Source organism: Mus musculus, chromosome 4 (genome assembly GCF_000001635.26).
Source record: "Mus musculus strain C57BL/6J chromosome 4, GRCm38.p6 C57BL/6J".
Classification (NCBI taxonomy): domain Eukaryota; kingdom Metazoa; phylum Chordata; class Mammalia; order Rodentia; family Muridae; genus Mus; species Mus musculus.
Genome location: NC_000070.6, coordinates 11,796,091 through 11,818,431, shown reverse-complemented (window position 1 = coordinate 11,818,431; position 22,341 = coordinate 11,796,091). Strand labels below are relative to the sequence as shown.

Sequence of the window (22,341 nt, the reverse complement as noted above, 5' to 3'; positions counted from 1 at the left end):
GAGGGTCATGTTTGAGAGTCTCTTCTAAAGGAGGTGGAGATGACCATTGAGTTGCTTGGCTCTGACCTACAAGGAAATAGACGGAGTGGGAGATAACCAGAACCTCTTCAGCTTTTTCATGGGGTTCACCAGTTTGGAGGTGGCAGCATGACCCAGGCCACTATTGACTGAAGGATCTTTTAAGTGGAGGGACAGCTTTCCTAGCTACAGTGCCTCTGCCTTCCCTGTGCCCCAGGGACATCTGTGGGAAGTCTGGACAGGACCTGTCAGGGTTCCCTGTGTCTAGAAGCCCAGTTGAGCAATGATTTAAAAAATTGTTGATCCCCCTCCTTCATCTTGCACTAACTCCATATGTCAGACAGTTTTGAAAAACAACAAATAACCATTACTTTGTGGACATACCTGGCTCTCTCTCTCTCTCTCTCTCTCTCTCTCTTTCTCTCTCTCTCCACACACACACACACACACACACACACACACACACACACACACACACACACACATGCAATAAAAGAGATCAGAGAAATAAGAACAATTGAAACCAACATTTTTTTTCCGATTTCTTTACCACTTTATACTTTCTTGTTTCCTCCACATGATAAATATATAACAAAACTTCAATATACAAATAAAACGTGTACAGCAGGTATGAAAGCATGTGGTAGTGAGTAAACCAGACAGCTCACCAGTTCCTGTGCCGTAGGAAGTAGATCTTTCTTGAAATAGAGCAGTTGAATTTGATAACCTCATCAGCGTCTGTGCCATAGCCAAGTTGGAGGACCGCCATTAACAACATTAACAGCACAGAGAAGCTGTTGCCCATGTTAAAGAACAAGGCTCCCACTTACCCCCCAACCCCCAACCAGGACTTCACTTTGTTCTTCTGTTTGACACATTTTAAATTCAGTGTAATGCTAAGAGATGAAGGAGCACAGGCTGAAACAGAAAGGATAAGTGGAACCTAGGAAATTTGGTGATAGATAACAGCTACGTCCTCTGAAGCAACAACACAGGGTGTGTACTCAGCTCCTCTTCCTGCCCAGAGGGGAAGGTTCAAGTTATGAAGCTAAGGCTTTTGTAAAGGAGGAAAATGTTATGGGGAAATGGAGAATAACTCTAATGTCTGCAGAACATAAAATATCTAAGTAGCATAAAATGTTGCAGGACAAGAAGGGCATGCCATCAAAGAAATTACAGTTCACATTTTGGATGAAATTATGAGATTAAACAGCTGGGGACCAGATATAGCCCATGATGCATAAACTCTACCAATTATAGTTCACATTTTGGATGAAATTAAACAGCTGAGGCATTGATATAGTGCTTGGTGCACAGACTTGACCATTTCTTTTCAAATTCAGCTTCTCAGAGGCTTATTCTCAGGGGACTGCGGATTTTCAACTTTATCTTTCCTCATGCGGATGAAGACAACTGCTAAAATTATACCTGAAAAGAGAAAACTCAGGGTCAAACAAGCACAGTCTTCAGATGTCCTAACACAGTCACTTATAGGGTAGGAGTGGGGATGACTTGTGAGCCACCATTTGTGTGATTAAACTGTGCTTCGTTGTTCTAGTGAGTATAGAGCTCTGGGCATTGGCTCTCTTGGATAAGTAAAGAGGTCATTTGTTATGAGTATATAGGAAGCCCGAAGTTATAACTAACCTGGAGGCTGGCAATAGGGAATAGAGGAGCCAGTGCTATAATTCCTCGGAGGGAAAAGAATGTGGAAATAAGTCTGTCTGAACCACGTATATACCCAAACATTGATGCTAGTTTTTCTTCCCTAGAGAAAAAAGTCTAATCATAACTAGGGAGTTATCTAGACCTGCCCACCTGCCTAGAGTCTACTTTCATTGTATCTACCAAATATGAATTGTTTATGATTTAAAATTGATTTTGAAACAATTTTAACTTCACAGTAAGGGCTCAGCATGCAGCTTACTAGTAGAGCAGTTGTCAGATGCGCAGCTTGGGGACCTTCCCCGCAGTACCAGCCTCTCCTGAGGGACCTTCAGTGGCCTGCCTACTCATTCTGGTTTCTCTTACTTCTCTGAACTCTAACAGGACTACGCTGTGCTTTGTAGCACTAATCTCAACTGTCAGAGCCCACTAGGAAAAGTGTAGAGTTACTATAAGGAAATTGCTCATCAATAAGCTTACAGAAGGCACCATAGCCAAGAAGACTAGACATTCAGACACTTGCTGACAATCTTGTGATTATTCACATGCCCCCATTCGAAAAGAATAAGGGTACAAAACAAAAATAGCCCTGTCAATTCTATTTCTATATATCCTCAAAACTGCCCATTCTTTACTTAGAGTAGGATCATGGGAATGAGGCTGTGTGAAAAAATTTCAGTGTGGCGCATGAACTCAATCTTCTCAAGGTGGGTAGGAAAAACAATAAAAGGCATAAAGGCCAAAGGATTTAGTAAACAGTATCTCAAAATCTAGCTCTGAGGCTGGGAGCTTGCCTGAGTTCAAGGCCAGTCTGGACTACAAAGCAAGTCCCTCTCAAAAGAAGGGCCGCTCACATGCAGCAGACAGCGTTCTCAAGGAGGCCAGCTGCTCTCCGTGCATGAGAGAGGACAGCTCTCCAGCTAGGGGAAGAGTCAAAGCCATGATGCTGTGAAATTACTCCAGGTTGTAAAGACGCAGAGGCCAGAGTTATGAAAATAACGCAAAGGGAAACTCGGCAGCATCTCAGGTGTCACAGAATCTTCATTTCACAGCCTACCCCTCCCTATTCCAACACGGGTAGAGGGTCAATGCAGGCCTTGCCCATCATGATATCAGTTCTAATAAACTCAGTGCCCGACACAGCAGGTCACAGAGACTAATTTCTTTCTCCTTCATAAGAGCTTGGTAACTCGGCCCAAAATGCAGCAATTTGTGTGTAAAGTTTGATATGGTTACAATCTTAAATGGCCTTCAAATGTTCCCAATTCAGCATTATCAACAGACGACCTCCCCTAGACAGTTTGAAGACTGTACCCTGCAAGGGAACAGTAGGACCTGAGCCCCTTCCCGCTTCCTCTCTCATTTGTTCCCAAAGGGAGGTGAGCAGCTTTCCTCAATAAAGTACTATCTTCCTGTGGACCCCCAAGCAACAGGCCAGTCAATCGTGGACCTCTGAAACTACTGAAGCCATGAGCCAAATAGAAACTTTTTTAAAATGTTGATTGTCTTAGATATTTGCTACAATAAAGAATGGCTGGTTAATAAAGAGCCTTCTGGTATAAATGTCAGCATGAAAATCCAAGCAAGGAAATGACAGGAAGATGGGAGCTTTGACACAGTATTTCTCAACCAGGATACTTTGATGTGATTGACTGGGGACTTGTATTCTTGGTTGATACCCAAGGCAAGAAACCCCCAGAGCACCCCTATAGATGGCATGATGAGCTCACATCTGAGGCTGGGGGCAGGAAACCTTGGCTCTGAAAAGTCATACTTACCAATGACCAGAAATGTGGTCAGAAGTATACCAACTGCCATGCCCACAGTGGGTATCCCATCCTGTCTGCCTGCTGGCCGGAAACAGCTTCCTTCCACACACTGGCAGAAAGTAACTAAAAAGCAGAACAGGGCTCCATAGATTACGTTTTTAAGTGAATAGTTGCAAAATCCCAACTTAAAGAAGCATTTCTTAAAGTGCACATGGTACCCTATATCCTACATCACCTTTACACGGTACCTACCTGGTAAGAAGACAGTCCCTTCCATGGGTGGCTGCCCCCCATCATTGATGCGGATTGGAATGTTATAAACTTGTTCCTCAAAGCGTGTGTGCCTGGTGGAGAGTCTAGCATGTGTACCTGTCAGAACAGGGAGAAAATGAATCACGTGATAATACAACTCTAGAACCTTCACTCAGCAGAAATAAAGCTCATTTTTGCATTGTATATAATTAAGTAAATTGAAAAATAGTCTGATATAGGTGATAGTTTGAATAATTTAACATATTTAACATATTTTTCCATGTCTCTTACCAAAAAAAATGGGCTAACACATCCTTTTAACTTCTTCCTTGTCTATTTGCTATCTCCTGTATCTCCTTGTTTTGTTTTTGTTTATTTAGTTTTTCCCTTAAATATTTATTATTTAAATGCATTTTATACATCAAACATATTAATAATATTGAGTATTTTGAGAATCAAATAATACATAAAAAATTGTACAACTTTTATATTCATATCCTTTCATACCCTAAAAATATTGTTAATGAATATTTGATTCTATCCATAATTGAGGATCCTATATCTAATGTGGAATACTAAATTGTTTCAAAACATACAAAATATTGGAATTAAGCACAATAAAAGAACACAAAATATTAAAAATGACTCAAGAAATACATTCAAAAGCCCTTATATGATACCACCTGACATAGTGAGAGAGTATTTAAAATGCTTTATATATCTGTGTACATTGTCTAACTATAAGTTTACTTAGAAAAGACCAGTGTCTCTAGGAGAGAAATTATTTTATCAGTAAGTATATTTTAAAAATTTCAAAATAGCAAAAACCCTTTGAAGTTACACATTAAGAAAATGCTAATTCAAGCTCAGTGCGAAAAATTGTCAATAATACTTCCATGATGTGTGTAGAACATGATTTTAATGTTTTCAAATGTTAATATTCAACAAACAGAATAATTAAAGATATGTTTAGTTGTTATGTCTCCTTTCTTATTTCTGATTTTGTTAATTTGGATACTATCTCTGTGCCCTCTGGTTAGTTTGGCTAAGGGTTTATCTATCTTGTTGAGTTTCTTTTCTTTTTTTTTTTTCTTTTTGTTTTTTGAGACAGGTTTCTCTGTGTAGCCCTGACTGTCCTGGAACTCACTCTGTAGACCAGGCTGGCCTCGAACTCAGAAATCTGCCTGCCTCTGCCTCCCAAGTGCTGGGAATAAAGGCATGGGCCACCACGAACCCACTCCTGCTTTTGTTGATTATTTATATAGTTCTTTTTGTTGCTACTTGGTTAATTTCAGCCCTGAGTTTGATTATTTTCTGCCTTCCACTGCTCCTGGGTATATTTGCTTCTTTTTGTTCTGGAGTTTTCAGGTGTGCTGTCAAGCTACTGGGGTAAGCTCTCTCCAGTTTTTCTTTGGAGGCACTCAGAGCTATGAGTTTTCCTGTTACCACTGCTTTCATTGTGTCCCCTAAGTTTTGGTGTGATGTGTCTTCATTTTCATTAAGTTCTAAAAAGCCTTTAATTTCTTCCTTTATTTCTTCCTTGACCAAGTTTTCATTGAGTAGAGCATTGTTCAGCTTGTATGTGTATGTGTGCTTTCCATCGTTTTTGTTGGTATTCTAGACCAGACTTAGTCTATGGTAATCTAATAGGGTGCATGGGATTATTTCAATCTTCTTGTATGTCTTGTATGTCATGTTTTAGGATCAAGTATATGGTCAGTTTTGGAGAAGTTACTGAGAGGTGCTGAGAAGAAGGTATATTCTTTTGGTTTAGGATGAATATTCTATAAATATCTGTTAGATCCTTTTGGCTCATAACTTTTGTTTAGTTTCACTGTGTCTCTGGTTAGATTCTGTTTCCATGATCTGTCCATTGATGAGAGTGTTGAAGTCTTTCACTATTATATTGTTGGGTGAGATGTGTGGTTTAAGCTGTAGTAAAGTTTCTTTTATGAATGTGGGTGCCCTTGCATTTGGAGCATACATGTTCACAATTGAGAGTTCATTTTGGTAGACTTTTCCTTTGACCAGTATGAAGTGTCCTTCCTCATCTTTTTTGATGACTTTTGGTTGAAAGTTGATTTTATTCAGTATTAGAATGGCTACTCCAGCTTGTTTCTTGGGACCATTTGCTTAGAAAATTGTTTTCCAACCTTTTACTCTGAGGTAGTGTCTGTCTTTGTTCCTGAGGTGGGTTTCCTGTATGCAGCAAAATGGGTCCTGTTTATGTAGCCAGTCTGTTGGTCTATGTCTTTTTATTGGGGAATTGAGCCCATTGATGTTAAGAGATATTAAGGAAAAGTGATTGTTACTTTCTGTTATTTTTGTTGTTAGAGGTAGAATTATGTTTGTGTGGCTATCTTCTTTCAGGTTTTTTGAAAGTTGAGTACTTTTTTGCTTTTTCTAGGGTGTAGTTTCCCTGCTTGTGTTGATGTTTTCCATCTATTATCCTTTGTAGAGCTGGATTTATGGGAAGATATTGTGTAAATTTGGTTTTGTATTAGAATATCTTGGTTCTTCATCTATGGTAATGTGAGTTTTGCTGGGTATAGTAGCCTGGGCTGGCATTTGTGTTCTCTTAGGGTCTGTATGACATCTGCCCAGGGTCTTCTGGATTTTATAGTCTCTGGTGAGAAATCTGGTGTAATTCTAATAGGTCTGCCTTTATATGTTACTTGACCCTTTTCCTTTACTGTTTTAATATTCTTTCTTTGTTTAGTGAATTTGGTATTTTGATTATTATGTGATGAGAGGAATTTTTTTTCTGGCCCAGTCTATTTGTAGTCCTGTAGATTTCTTGTATGTTCATGGGCATCTCTTTCTTTAGGTTAGGGAAGTTTTCATCTATAATTTTGTTGAAGATATTTACTGGCCCTTTAAGTTGGAAACCTTCTTCTATACCTATTATCCCTAGGTTTCATCTTCTCATAGTGTCCTGGATTCCCTGGATGTTTTGGGTTAGGAGCTTTTTGCTTTTTGTATTTTCTTTGACTGTTGTGTTAATGTTTTCTATGGTGTCTTCTGCACCTGAGATTCTCTTTTCTAGCTCTTGTATTCTGTTGGTGATGCTTGCATCTATGGTTCCTGATCTCTTTCCTAGGTTTTCTAACTCCAGAGTTGTCTCTCTTTGTGATGTCTTTATTGTTTTCTATTTCCATTTTTAGATCTTCAATGGTTTTGTTCATTTCCTTTGCTGTTTGATTGTGTTTTCCTAGAATTCAAGAGATTTTTTTTTTTTTTTGGTTTCCTCTTTAAGGGCTTCTAGTTGTTTACCTATGTTCTTCTGGATGTCTTTAAGGGAGTTATTTATGCCCTTCTATCACCAACATGAGAAGTGATTTTAGATCTGAATCTTGCTTTTCTGGTGTGATGGTGTAGACTTGCTATGGTGGGAGAATTAGGTTCTGATAATGCCAAGTAACCTTTGTTTCTGTTGCTTATTGTCTTATGCTTACCTCCTGCCATCTGATTATCTCTAGTGCTATCTGCTCTCATATATCTGACTGGATCCTGTCCTTCTTGTGATCCTTGTTGTGTCAGAACTCCTCAGAGTTCAGCTGTCTCTGTGATTCTGAGATCCTGTTATCCTGAGATCCTAGGTTCGTCAGAGCTCCAGGGAGTCAAGCTGCCTCTGGGACCCTAAGATCCTAGTGTGATCAAGCTCCTAGGATCCTGGGATCCTGGGATCTTGTGGTCCTGGGGGTGTTACAGTGCCTGGGAGTCAAACTTCTGGGTGTTGTAGTACTGGCTCCGGAGTTCACACCCAAGGTCTGCTCAGGGCACCTCTGATCCTATGATCCTGGGAGAGCCAGAGCCCTTGGGAGTGGAGCTTCCTCTGGGTGTTGTGAAACTGGCTGGGGAGTTTGAACCAAAATTCTGCTCAGGACACCAGCCCAGGGAGGAAGTAACCTGTGTCACATGTGGGCAGAGCTCCTGGATGCCTGTGTCCGGCTGGTCCCAGTTACCTCCAATGTTGGGGTAGATGTTGTGTCCTCTTCACCTCTGGTCCTATGATCCTGGGATTGTTAGAGTGCCTGTGAGTGGAGCTTCCTCTGGGTGCTGTGGGACTGGCTGCAGAGTTATTTTTTATCTAATGTTACAAGTTATTATACTGAACAGGTGTCAGGGAGGGTGGGGCACTCCTGGTTTATTCCTGATTTTAGTGAAAATGCTTCAAGTTTTTAGCACATACACACACAAAGTAATTCCTTCATCCACCATTGATTTTTCTCATTGTACATTTGATAACTCACCATTGATTTTTGAAACTTCCCAGTCACTTTGTAAGCCTTCTCTGCCAAGGGCGAATGTAAACTTGGGCCTCCGAAGTGACTGCTGGTCATCGTCAGTGACCTCAAAGATGAGGCTCCCAGGGGCACTGAGGGGATGGCAGAAGAACAAGCCTGTGTAGTCCTTAGCTAGGCGAGGGGGGTTGTCATTCACATCTGTGAGGACCAGGTGGAAATCTGCCGTAGAACTCAGAGAGGACCCACCTAAGAAATTGAAGGGTGAGAATTATATTCTAAGTATTATGATCATCCTTCACGTGGAATCATGTTTCTCTTTCCTCAAAAATATCAATATTTAAGTAGTTGGGTCTATTAAAGTGATAGAAGGAAGTTTTTAGAATTAGACTTAATTTCAGTACTGCTTAAAATGTTTAAATGGAACCAACAAGATGACTCTGTGAGTAAAGACACTTGCTACCAAACTTGGCAACATGGCTTCGATCCCTGGAAGCCACATGGAGGAAGGAGAACTGACTCCCATACATTATTCTTTGATGCACTTATGTATACACACACACACACATACACACACACTCATGCATGCACACACGCACACTCACATGGGCACACACACACAAATAAACACAAAAAAATGTTTTAATTGTTTAAATGATAATACTAACCAGGTGAGTGTGTGTGTATGTGTATATCTTCAAAAGAACTTTGAACTTTACACAGGAGAAGAATGACACTCAAAAGCTGTGTGACCTAGCCAAGTTCACAGAGCTAGTGCACAGTGGAGAGGTCCCTATGAGCCACACCCTTGATCACTTTCCACTACCTTCTACATCCTAACTCAGTCTTCTAAGCTTCATTTCCTCAGCTGAGAAGCACATGGCTATGTGAAGATCATTGTGGATATCTCACATACAAAGAGAAAACAGCAAATGGTTGCACAAATGTCCTGTCATGCTATAGTGATGAAGACCATGTCCTCTTCATTATGACCCATGGTAACTGTGCACTCTTGGGCAAATCAATTTCTCAATGCCTTGGTTTCTTTGTGCACAAAGCATGGTCAATAACAGAAGTGCACAGGAGGCGTCCAGTGTGGTACAATCGACCCTGACTGTCCCTGCTTGACCTCACGCAGACACTGCTTTGATGGTTGGTCACTACTTGTGTTCCTGTAAACTGTTATGGCTCCTGCTTTGATTCCAGGAAGCTTTGTTTTCTTCATTTTCTTTACAGCAACTTTTATGTCTCTGATTTTTCTTAAATCAAAGATGAGTCCACTGATGTCCTTGAAATTGTTTTGTCTATTAACATTATTATTATTTTGGTGCCAACAACTGAAAATGGAACAGGTTTTTGGCTCCCAGTCATAATCCATGTGACTTCTAAAACATGAAAACCACTTAGAAACTTGTGCAAAGTGAAATGCTGATTGTCATGGGATCAAGGAGAAGACACAGCATCCATCCCTTGGACTTGCTGGGAGCTTTTAAATCACCAGTTAAAATATATACATCCTGATAGCAGAATGGGAAGCAGGCGGCAGAGACTGAGCTGTCCGTGTCTCAGCAAAGCTTCATCTATTTGTACATCCCTTCCAATAATAAACAACTTTGCTAAAGTTGAACTCAACTATGGTCATTTTGGTTTTCTCCATTTTTTTCCCATACATTTTTATGATTCCTTTCTCTGTTCCCTGTGTCTGCCTCTAATTTGGGGCTTTGTATTTTAAAAGTTTACTATTTTTTAGTCTAAAACTGTATTTGTTTGATAGTAATTAGTTCTGCTCTCATCTTTTTTTTTATAAGTCAAGCAGATATATTACTAGCTAATGAGAGTCCTTGATCAGCACAAGATCCACAGAATTTCTACTGCAAGATGGAAAATTCCATTTAAAGACACTCAGTGTTTTAATTACCAGCCTTATCCCTGGATACCATATCATTCCTGTGAGTTTATCTTTATTTTAATCTGATAATTTTCCTGGAACTCTGTGTTCAGAGCCAGTAGACAACTTGTATCACAAGTGAATTAAATAGAATGCAAGGCCTTTGCAAAGCTGGTCCAAACATTCTGGCATATCTGTGCAATTGTCTTCCCTTTCAAAGTTTATCTTGCCTCATCGAAGTGGCAGATACTCGGGTTCAGATACCTGCTGAATCAGAACCCCCAAGGAAATGAAACTCCCAGTTTCATTAATGCACAAGTGTTTAAAAAGGCATGAGCACCAAGGGTCTCTGAGGACCATTGGTGTCTGGTTTAGGAGAAGCCCCCAATCCCCTTTGAGGAAGTAGAGAGGGAGGTTAGCTAGGGACTCCAGAACATTCCAAGAAGAGGCTCTAGTTTCTCCAGAAAACCAGAGCAGATAACAACCTTGATAACCCTCCAGCCTTGGGGAAACTCTGCCTAGTTGAAGCACAGATTGGCTCAAAGTGTTCTCTAACACAACCACGAGGGATGGAAAACACAAACTCACCCTCCCTCTCTCTCTTTCTCTCTCTTTCTCTCTCTCTCTCTCTCTCTCTCATATATATACTCACACACATAGACACACACACTCATACATACTCTCATACACACTTGCACACTCACACACACTCACACACATATTCACATACACATTCACACTTATACACATACACACAAACACAAGCACACACTCACACACATGTACACTCATACACACACATTCACACTCAGATACATACACACTCATACACATACACACTCACACAAGCGCATACACTCACACTCACTCACATATTCACACTCCCTCCCTCCCCTCCCTTTTGTGCCTGCTTCCCATGGCTTTATGGTCATACTCAGCAACGATTTTTAACCTTCTCATGCCCTCCCACTCATTTTTATTGAAGTCCCCCCACCCCTGATAATCTGTGATCTGGTTGTGCTTTGTTTTGCTCACCTACTTCAGTGGCCACCACTTGTACTCGATACACACTTTCTGTTTCCCTATCCAGCGGAGCAGCACTAAATATCTCACCAGTGACAGAGTCGATTTTAAGCCAGCCTCTCATATTGCCTTTCAGTGAATAACTTCATGAGGGGAGAGCAGAAAAAAAAACCTGTGTTACTTGACATGAAAACATTTTGTGCTTCTATACACCGACATAGAATCATCATTTGGGTGTCCTATGGAGCAGAATCGCAGAATCACAGAATCAACATCTCATTTACACATCTCTCTTTGGAAAAAGAGCTGTCTTTACAACAGTGGTTCTCAAGTTATGGGTTGTGACCCCTTTGGGGATCAAAGAATTCTTTCACAGGGTTACCTAAGACCATCTGAAAACACAGATATTTATGTTATGATTCATATCAGTAGCAAAATTACAGTTATGAAGTAGCAATGAAAATAATTGTATGGTTGAGGGTCATACATCGCGTGGAACTAAATTAAAGAGTGGCAGCATTAGGAAGGCTGAGAACCACTGCCTTAGAACATGGTCCTATGCTTGTTTTATTATGTATGGCGAAGTGACCAGCTCTGGGAGAAAAGTTATGCTTTCCTGGCAATCAAGATTTCATATTGAAGTATATGTCTTCTGAAAGCTGTCAGTATGCCACCCTGCTAAGGAAACCTGAGCAAGTAATGTTGGAGACATAGGCTGCTGGTGGCCTGGCAAAACTTCACTAAAGAAGCATCAACTCCAGCAGACAGGGGTGAGACAAGAATTGAAGAATGAAGCCTTTAGATACACAGATAATCCAGTACTTAGACTTAGAAAAGCCTTTCTGAAGATGTTGACACAGACAAGAAGGGTGCCACAAAGATACACAAACCAGCAGAGAGGCCAGGAGCATCCTGGTGTGTGCACAGTACATGGATATGTCTGGGCAGCAGTAAGTGGAAAAGATGTGGCCACAGAGACTGGGAGAGCCAGATCATACAAGCCAGAGGTAGCCATCGAGCTATGCTGAGTGGAAAGGTGACCTGGCTGAAATGGTGTCCTCAACAGAATTCATTGGTGGGTGTAGGAAAGATAAATTTGAGAGAAACAAGTCTGACAAAAGCCAGTAAATTTAGCCTTTTTGTAAAGCCTCACATATGTCTGTAAAGATGTCTATAGTTGCAAGCCACTTATTTCCAGTCCTGGAAATGTCACCTCAATAAATATTTAATAGGAGTCAAGGAATTGTGTGTGTGTGTGTGTGTGTGTGTGTGACTTCAAAAGACTGCCTACAATTTTCTAAAATTCTGTTAGTTTGTATGTCCAGGAATATGAATGATTAAAATTATATTTAGTCAAATTAATTTTCCCATGTATATTTTGAGCATGTTGCATATGTCAAGCACTGTATTGATGATTTTGTGTGAATGATAAATTGAGCTCCTAAGTACTTGGGATCCAACCCTGACAGAAGCAAGAATCCCAGGGCAAGCTCAGAAGAGGAGCTGGACAGTCAGCTTACTTCATCTTAAAGGCTCTCATTGCCTGCAGTGCACAGTTGACTCAAATGAGATATGGAGTGGTGGGGAAGGATGGGTCCACAACAGAGATGGCAGTGCTGTGGACCACAGGGGAAGTAGTCAGAAAAGTGTGGCTTCTAGATCTGTGGCCTGCAATGAGCTCTATAATATGTGAAGGTGGGTTGGATTTGAATCTGCTGATCGACTCTCTAGGTTTACCCAGCTGGAGAGTTAAATTTCCCAGTCCACAATGTCAGAGTCCATAAAGTTAGCTCTTACTCTGTCATGTGCCCCTGGCTGCCTTGATTACTCCTCATTCACGTGCTTCCAGAAACAGACATTATAGAATGCCTCTTCTCAGAATGCCCTTTCTCAGTCTCCCTTGCCCGTCTCATCTGATGGTAACTCTGGTTTTATGCTCTATACCAGTTTTTGAGACAACAGAGGAATTTCCTTAAATGCTTCTGTTTCTCTATACTAACGTGCACATACCTCTGGCCAGTAATTTTACTGATTTATTTTATCTTTTCATTACAATCAGCAAATTTTTATAGCATTCGCCCAGAGAATACAGAGGCATTGGTTAGATAGTAATGGGCTCTGAATTCCATCATGACTTGTGACCTGGATGTATAGCATTGTTTCTACACTGAATAATTCAATATAATCCTCACTACTGGGAACATTACTCCTCAGTATGATATGGACATGATTTGAGTGTTCCCCCTCCCCCACAAAAACTGTTCTCGTGTTAGAAGCCTCCTTCTCAGATGGTAAATTTGCTGAATACAGGACCGTTGAAGGTAGGGTCTAGTGGGATGTCTTGCATCACTTAGGGACACTCCCTTGCAGGGGTTGTGAGAATGCAGTGGCTACAGCTTCCTGCCTACAATGTGATCTTTTCCCTTTGCTTGTGTTGCTGTTGTGTTAATAATCACACTGACCTTCAACAGACCCAGCCTGTACTGGTGCTATGCCCATAAATGTCCAGAGCTATGAACTGAATAAACTGGTTTTCTTTATAAAGTTTCTCTGCTTCACACTCTTTTTATAGTAAGCAAACTAATAATATATTTCATGCAAGAAAATCAGTAAAGCCCATATAATTGAACCCAACTGTCTATAGGACAGCTCGATAGGAGATACAACTTCACTCAAGTATACAGAGAAACTTAAAGACTTGGAAATACTTGTACCAGCTAAGTCATGTGGAATTATTTGTTTATATTCTGGAGAATATTGTATAAGACAAACAAAAGGTCTGAGTTCAAGTCCTATCTATGTTTACTAACTATGTGATCTTTAAAATCATTTAGGTATTATACAAATGTGTATATGTGTATATAGTAAATGAATTAATCATTGTACATTTTTGAGGCAAATATGTGTGGGGACAGTAGCATCGAAAAAGAAGGAATGAGAATGGCTAAAACAGAAATGCTGTCTTAGCATCTCACCTTGAGCACTAACCCTCTGGGAATGAGGGGGAAGACTAGCCCCAGACTAGCTCTCCAGAGAGAGGAGAAGCCCAGAATCCCTACTTCTGAAACATTCCCTTTGGCCTCTAGGGTGGCTTTCTCTACTTCTGGGTGTTTCTCTCTCTACAACTCCAGTCTTTTTTCCCCAGGAAGCTTCTCTAGAACCCCAATAGTTCAAACCTAGGGCCTAGCCATGGCTCACCCAATCTCAGGGAGTGGGGTTCCCACCTACTACCTTCACCAGATCTCAAATGAAGCTTGCAGCAAGGAGACAGAATTGGCACCTGAAGCCATGTGTCTGACACACTGAACCAAGGCCAGAGACCCTGCTTCTGCTGTCTGCTTCATTGCCCCAGTCCTGAAGTCAGGGCACGCTGCTTCTCTGCCTTGCCAGCCCTCCTTCTGGTTATGGTTGCAGCATGCAAGTAGGCCTGTCCAGCCCTGCTGCCCTGTACCTCACAGTCAGGCCTTCAGGATCCCTGGCAGTCACGTTGCCCACTCTACTGCCCACAGCAGCATCCTCGCTGACGTTTGCTTGGAATATTCGCTGGGGGAACACAGGCACTTCATTCACATCCGTCACAATCAGCTCGAAGGAGGCAAAAGAACTAGCATTGTACTCTATGCCTTTCACCAGTGGCTCAGGATTTTCCGCTTGGAACACAATGCTGCTAACTGGTTGAGTTTCAAAATCAAGAGGCTGTGGAGGGAGAGAAAACAAGGGGAAATTAATCTTGGGGTGAATAGCCCCCTTAAAGGATTTATTTTTTAAAAAATTCATAAATCTTAGTTGAAACCTTCATATCAAGAAATCCATAACACAACTTTATTTCAGGTGCCATCAGGGCATTAAGTGGTTTCACGTACATGGGCTGTCTAGGAAGAGAGACTCTAACACAGCCCTCCTCAGATTCATTTAACCCTGGTACACCCTACATGTCTTCTCAGAAAAATCTCGATTCTCCTCAGACAATGGCATCTAGGAAAATATTTGTACTACAGAGATGTTCACATGGTATGGAGGATCACTTTCCAGTGATTTCAGAACCCAAGACCCCAAACATGAGACTCTGGGAGAGGTGAGCAGAGGCCATGCCGGCAGGAGGATGTGTTTTTGGTCCACTTGGATAGACAGGACCAGTAATAAGAACAAGGCATTGTTTCTGGCTCTGTATGAGGGAGAATTTAACAACCAGGCTACCTAAGGAAGGTAAGAGTTGGTTCAGAAAACAATTCATTCCAAATTCTGTAACTTTTCAAGGATATGCTTAACTATATGCAACAGAACAGAAAGATGTATCTATCCTATGAGCAACTGGCCCTATGAGACCTCATATCCCCCTCTAAGCAGGAATTTATTGTTCTATAGGAGACGAGAGACCAAGAAATGATAGCTCCTGCAGTGTAGGCTGCCATCTCAAGACTCAAGAATCCCATAGGACTCTGAACCCCTGTGAACTAAAATCTAAACATTCCGTGTGTGTGTGTGTGCATGTGTGTGTGTGTATTATTGTTATTTTAAGATGGAGGCACGTAGACTTTTAAAATTCCATTATTTATTTGTATGTGTATGTATATGTATGTTGGTACATGTATCCCATAGTACATGTACGAAGATGAAAGGCTACGTTGTGGGGGTTAGCTCTCTCCTTTTACCATGTGGATAAAACTCAGGTGGTCAGGCTTATGGAGTAAGTTCCTTCATCCACTGAGCCATCTTGCCAGTCCCAGTCAAATAGTCAGGTAGTGTGTTGTTGTTGTTGTTGTTGTTGTTGTTGTTGTTGTTGTTGTTGTTGTTGTCAGATTCTTAAAAGGACCTAAAACATCAAAAACTAAACAGAACCAATGCAAAGCCCAAAAGAATATTGTGGTGGTTTGAATAGGAATGGCCCCCACAGACTCATGTATTTGAATGCTTGACCTTGTTGAAGTAGGTATTGCCTTGTTGAAGGAAATGTGTCACTGTAGGGGTGGGTTTTGAGGTCTTATATATGCTCAAGCTATGTCTAGTATAACCCTCAGACTCCTGTTGAAAGGAAGGACTGGGGCATAGTCACCTCACTTTTTATCTCCTTCCTGACAAACAGTACCCAGAGTACATCAGTTAGAGGGTACATAGGCTTCATCCTGGAGAGTTTCGATGGAAAGAAAATTGTAATACAAGAGAATATACAGCATCCTTCCATGGCCTCCTGAATTCACCCACACATGTATAAACCATACACTGATGCCAAGTCCACACTCAAATACTATATAAATAATATATAAATATTATATATATATTTGTGATATATATATATATCTGTGATATATATATTTGTGATGTATGTGTATATGTGTATGTGTATGTGTATGTGTATGTATGTATATGTATATGATGACATCTTTTTCTGCATCCAGTGAGCTAAAAGTCATCCCTGAGGGTTGGTTGTTGCACTTCAAAAAGCCTAATCTGAGGTCCACACTCCAGAAGGAGCCACTGAAATCTCCAGCTACTCTGCCCATCAGCACAGTGTATGTCCGTTACCAAAATGCTCTTGCAGAGATATGCTTGGTGTTATGGGAGGACAGACTGTTAAGTACTTAGTGTGGCTAAAAACACAGTGTCATTGTCAATAGTAGTGTAAGCCTCTGGTACAGCTTGTGACCTTCAGAATTCCAGGACTCCAGCTGTGTTCTGAGATTACCTTCCAATGATCAGCCTGCCAAATTTTGACACTCAAGTTCTGTAGTCACAGTGCCTGGGGAACGGAGAGCTGAGACTTCAGGTTCCTAATACAGAGGTTATACTATTGCTATGTGATTATTAGAAATTAGACATGAAACAAATTTCAATTATTCATTCAGTCAAGCAATACTCAATATCTTCATCTGCCATGTGTCAAGCAATATTTTAGACACTGTAAATACAGCAATACATGAAACAAGGATGGCAAGTGTTCAGTGAGTGGCCTGGCACCACTATAATGGTACCTTATATATGACTTATGTGGAAGTACAGCTATAGTTCTCCACTACCATCATCTCCCTAAAGGATCCAATCACCACACATGGTCAGGTAAGCTGAGGATGCTACATGATAAGCTACCACAAAGAAAAAAATGACATGCAGCAGTTGTTTACTGGGACAGACATCTTCCTATCTTCTCTGAGTCCCTAGAGTGATGGGAGGAGAGAGATGTCCCGGCCCTGAAGCAAAGACTCATGCTTTGCAGACTACCCACTCCCAATTATGAAAAGCACCCCTTCCTCCATCCTTCCCATGTTCTTTCTTCATGTAAATAGCCAAGTATAGAAGAAGAAGAAGCTGTGATCATATGTTCTCCAAATATCAGGCTTCCACAGAAGGTTATGGGTGTAATACACTGAACTCTGCTGAACCCATTAAGCACCCTTGTCAGATGTGGTACAGGGGACAGTACATACTCTTTTCTTGTTGTCACTAAATACCTGACAAGAGGCAGCTTAAGGGAGGAAGAGTTTACTCTGGCTCACAGCTTATGAAGAGACACAGCCCATCTCAGCAAGAAAGGGATAGCTGATCACACTGTGTCTGCTATCAGAAAGCAAATGAATGGATAGGAAGCAAGGCTGGTCCATTAAACTTCTTAGCTCTGGCCATAGTTTCTCAGGCAAAGCTTCACCTCCTGGAGGATCTATAGCCTTACAAAACAGCACCACCAGCTTGAGACCAAGTGTCCAAACACATGAGACTATGGGCAACAGTTCGCATCCAAATAGCTGATGCAATTCAATGGCTGGTTCCAGGCTGGCGTTATTTTTTTCCTTGGCTCTTTTTTGTTTTCTGTGCAACCACTCTACTTGGCCTCCACTTTTATTCTTTATTTTCAACTTTCCATTGCTCTAGTTAAAAACATTTCCTGGGCCTTTTTTTTTTTCAGCCCCAACCAACAAGCAGCATTCCAACCAATTCTCTGTTGAACCTCTCCTTGTTCACCTGGAAGGCTTTGCACTCTCCCCATGGGAAGTGCTTTAACTCAACACCCATTGGGTGGTGTTGGTTCCAAATGAGTTATCTGGTAATCCCATGGTGAGCTCTAACACAAATTATGCAGTTACAGAAGAGAAAACTTGAGACTCAGGTACCTAGTGAGGGATGAGAAAAGGCTGGGGGAAAGTTGCAGAGACCCTGGAGGAAGACGAGACTATGAGTTAATACTGTATCTCCAAACTCTCTAGTCTATAGAAAGGAGAAAAGAGCCAACTGGGCTTAGAAACATGGTAAAGGAAGGAGTTGCAGTTCTTCATAATTCCTTGTGGTGAAAAGCACTGGCCCCTCACTCAGACTCATAAGCTAACTAAAATCAGGATAAAAGTCTGTCACCTTCCTTCATTTCACATCTGTCTCCTCTGTCTTAAAACTTGGGCTCACCTTCCTGATTAATTCTATGCATGGCCATTTTACTCACATAAGGAATATCTGTCTGTAGTCTCATCTTGGGAGCTAGAGAGGTGGCTTAGCAGTTGAACATTTGCAGAGATCATAGTTTGGTTCCCAGTATCCACATCAGATAACTTCTGTGTACATGTGCACATGTTACCTCTGCCTATTGGTCCTGACATAATTGTGAGTAGAATAATCTATTTTATTTATTTTGTTAACAATTATTATGTGGGATAGCTGTTTGTTTGTTTGTTTGTTTGTTTGTTTGTTTTTTGAGACAGGGTTTCTCTGTGTAGCCCTGGCTGTCCTAGAACTCACTCTGTAGACCAGGCTGGCCTTGAACTCAGAGATCCACCTGCCTCTGCCTCCAAAGCACTGGGCTTAAAAGTGTGTGCCACCACTGCCCGGCTGATATCTACCTTTTTGATCTTGACATATCCTGCATTGGTCGTGGGATCTGTGACAACTTCTAGTCTTCCCTCCGTGTCTCCCTGTACAATCTTGTACAGGATTTTAGAGCTCCCTGTAAAGGGCTCATCAGCATCTGTAGCTTGGATGATTAGGATGGTGGATCCGATGGCGGTGTCTTCAGACAGAGTCTTGCTTCCATACTGAGGAAGAAACAAGAAAGGAACCAGAAGGTCCATGGCATTGAGTTTACTGGACAAAAGGCAAACGTCTCTGGGTTCAGGACAGAGGTCACAGCTGGCTTTAATACCCAGGATGGTTTTCCTCTTGATGAACATGTGACAGTCGGGTTTGACATCATTTGTACTCATGAACCGAAATTTATACCAACTAAACTAAGTTTATAGAACTTAGACATTCTACAAGGATTCTAAAATAGAGTTCCCCTCCAATATCCACATGTTTAGTAACTATAATTATTTGAAAAATAATGATATAGGTAGTCATAACATGAGAAGTCCTTATGATGTGACAGATACTTCTAATTCTTGAGTCAACCAAGTGATGGACATTAGGAACCCAAAACATTGAAGTCAGAGTTGGCTACTAACCCTAAACTTGCTGTTTGTTAGTTGAATGATACAGTTATCTCATTTCTTTAAACATGGGCTCTGTCACTTGTCAACTAAGAGAATGCAACCTGTGGTCATTAGGGGATAATGCATGCAGAGCCTCTGAATGGCTGGTATACAGCCCTTATGAAAGATGAGCAGCAAAGTACACTAGAGGGCTACAAACATGTCAGTGACATTTGACAGAGGAGCCAAGAACTAGCATAGTCAACCCCACACACACACCAGGCTAACAGCTTGTATGATTGAACCCAAACCACCAAAGCCTGTGTTCCTCACACCCCACAAAGCATTCTAACTCCCCTGAAGCCCCATGACCCACTCTTCCCCCACATCATGACCTCAAAAATGGTACCAGCCAGCATCCAAGAGAAGACGCTGGCAATGGACTAAGCAAGCCCACTTTCTCTCCAGCCAGGTTTGCATCTCCAAGCTTTTGAACTCCCCACTGCAGAATTCTTCTACTCAATCTACTTGACCACTGTCTGCTGAAATGCAGGGGACACACAATACTAGGAAGTGAAAAATGCCTCAGAGGATAGAGGCTGAGAAAAAAATGAATACTTTATTTCATGCTTACTTAAGCTCAGTGGCTGTTAGACAAGATACGTTCCATCACACTTCTTACGGTTCTGAGCTCTACTGTAAATTAATTCCCTTCTTTGTTACAGCCTTGCCTCTGTTTTGATTTATGGACATCATCAGGAGGCTCTGGGCTGCCTCAAAACTGACTTCTAACATAACAATCTAGTCAAGTGGGCTTCTCTTTCCCTGGAGCTAAATAAACCAAGACATTCCTTTTAAGGGTACAATGATAACACCACACTGTGACCACAGCCATTTTCCCTGACGTCCTTTCTGCCCTGACACTTACTCTACGTCCAACGCTAATTCTTGCAAATATAGGGAGCACATTTCTCTTAGGCTTAAGCCAGAAATATTTTTCCCCTTTCCTTTCCTCTTACTTGGTTAAATACTAAATGAGTTAAAGTCACCAGTATTTCTGATGCTAATTTTTTAAATCCCAAATGCTTGGCATAGATCTTGTAGCTCTAGCTACTGTCCATTGTATGCAAAATCTATAACAAGCCACCAGCAGCCATTTAATTTTCAATCTGAAAAGGATTGTGGTTGTAGCCTTTAAGCCTCATTTAGAATAAATGAGCTGTTGGCAAGAGTTTATAAATAGACATCCCTCCTTACTCTCAGTACACCTTAGGGCCCCTGAGGACTCACGTGAAGATGGTGCCTGATTTTTATTGATGCATTGAGCAGGCTACCTGGCACATTGTCTGTGTTTTTATTTAAATAAGGGTTCAATTATATGATCCAAATAAAACAAATAGTGATATCTACTCACATTTGATGTTTCAAAGATGGGAATCTGATCATTGATATCAATAACGTTGACTTGAATATAACAGAGAGTCTTGAAATCTGAAAACCAAAGTCACACCACAGAATTCTCACTGGAAATCATGCATTGGCATCAGGATTTGGTAAGGAAACATTGACAAGTGACACAGTAGCTGCTGCTATAACTTTACAGTTCCTGTGAATGGAGGCTGCTCTGCCCCCCACCCCAACCACCACCACCTCATCCACAAGCAGGTCAACAAGAGGAAGTGGAAGCCAGACTGGGCCCTGAGAGTCTCTCCTGAGCATCCCTCTGCCCTATCCTTGGGAAGGCTTTTCAACAACCAGGATGGCTGCTTTTCTCTGAAGCAGCTCCCTTACCTGACAGGTGAATGTTATATAACCTCTGATGCCCAAAGCAAAACTGTCCCTTTGCACAATTCTGCTGAACACCCCACAGGCTGCCTTTCCCTCTCTGCATGTGTCTACCCAGCATGGTAGAGAGGTTCAAGGTCACTTGCTTCCTCTTCTCCAAGTAAGGAATAAAGTGGCATAATTCACCTCCAAGGGAGGCTAAGGTAGCTCACAGAAATGGTCCAGGCTTAGAGGGTGGTTTGACAATTCTAGGACTAATTGGAACCAGCAAGTGGATCCTAGATTCGAGATGAGTGTGGCCTGCAGGTGAGTTGTGGGACAGTGTTTACGAAGAGCACCACAATGACAGTAGATAGTATGTCCCTACAAGTTGTTAACATGTGTGTCCATCTTTCTTGACAAAAGGGGTACTCCCTAGGGACAAACACTGGGTCCAGTTCATCTGTGCATGCCTAATACTTTGATACCTTAGCAAGGCAAATGATTAAATACTGAATGTGTGGGTGGCCAATGTGAGGGAGAGTCTGCCCCTTTGCCATGGATAGCATGATTGACATTTATCTCACTGGATCTTTTAACATAGTGCTAAACAGCATCAGACCTTCATCGTGTGTCAGTTCACTAGCTACCTGAGAACCTGACAGGCAGTTTGCACTGGAACCTGTTTAACTCAAGTTCTCAAGTTCTCCCAGGGTCCATGGGAAAGGGGAAAAAAAATAAGAAATACATGTGAACCACTGGTCCTTTCTTTTCCACACCTATGTAAACTGTGTTCCTCAGAAAACAATTACAGAATCATTTCATGAGCCAGTTACCTCCTAGGACTCTGAGTACCCTAGAGATAGCAGCGAATTTGTCTGTGGATGTATAGATGTGTTTAAGAATGGGAAGTTGCCATAAGATTCTAAGGATTCCTCTGCCCTAAGGAGAGGAGAGGTTAAGCAGAACCCACTTAGATAGTATACAAGGATTAAGGGGAAAGGTTTCCTATTGTTGTCTAGTGGGCAATACGAAGGTGGCAAGAAAGGGCAGAACTCTCTCTGCCTTCAAGAACAGCAAAGACTAATTTCTCTACTGCTTTCATACACAGATACTTTTAGTCTGGAAGCAAGGATGAGGAAAGAATTTTTCCTGAATTTTAATTATAGTAGCTGTGAGACTGCGCCTGGTGACTTTAACAGCTGGACTGATAACCTGGTAGCTGCAGTGTTATGCTGTGACCAACAGTACACTTGTACCTCATCTTCTATTTGCTGCCCCCAGATGGTTACTGAGCAAGTAGTGATGCAAAGACAGGCCTATCCACAGAG

General features: G+C 41.5%; 1 protein-coding gene across 3 annotated transcripts in view; it reads right to left on the bottom strand.

The window, feature by feature from the left end:
• Positions 1 to 526: 526 nt before the first annotated feature.
• The window catches only part of Cdh17 (cadherin 17), a 59,749-nt gene continuing 37,934 nt past the window's right edge, over positions 527 to 22,341 (bottom strand). For 2 of the 3 annotated variants that reach the window (XM_006537583.3, XM_006537584.4), the window contains exons 11-18: positions 20,661 to 20,737; positions 18,680 to 18,871; positions 14,311 to 14,555; positions 10,872 to 11,002; positions 7,958 to 8,197; positions 3,705 to 3,821; positions 3,462 to 3,575; positions 761 to 1,446 (exon numbers count right to left, since the gene is read on the bottom strand). In XM_006537583.3, coding sequence (XP_006537646.1) covers positions 1,358 to 1,446; positions 3,462 to 3,575; positions 3,705 to 3,821; positions 7,958 to 8,197; positions 10,872 to 11,002; positions 14,311 to 14,555; positions 18,680 to 18,871; positions 20,661 to 20,737 — 1,205 coding nt within the window. In that variant the 3' untranslated portion in view covers positions 761 to 1,357. Of the gene's footprint in view, positions 1,447 to 3,461; positions 3,576 to 3,704; positions 3,822 to 7,957; positions 8,198 to 10,871; positions 11,003 to 14,310; positions 14,556 to 18,679; positions 18,872 to 20,660; positions 20,738 to 22,341 lie in introns of all 3 variants that reach the window. The other variant, NM_019753.4, reaches the window with a different exon arrangement.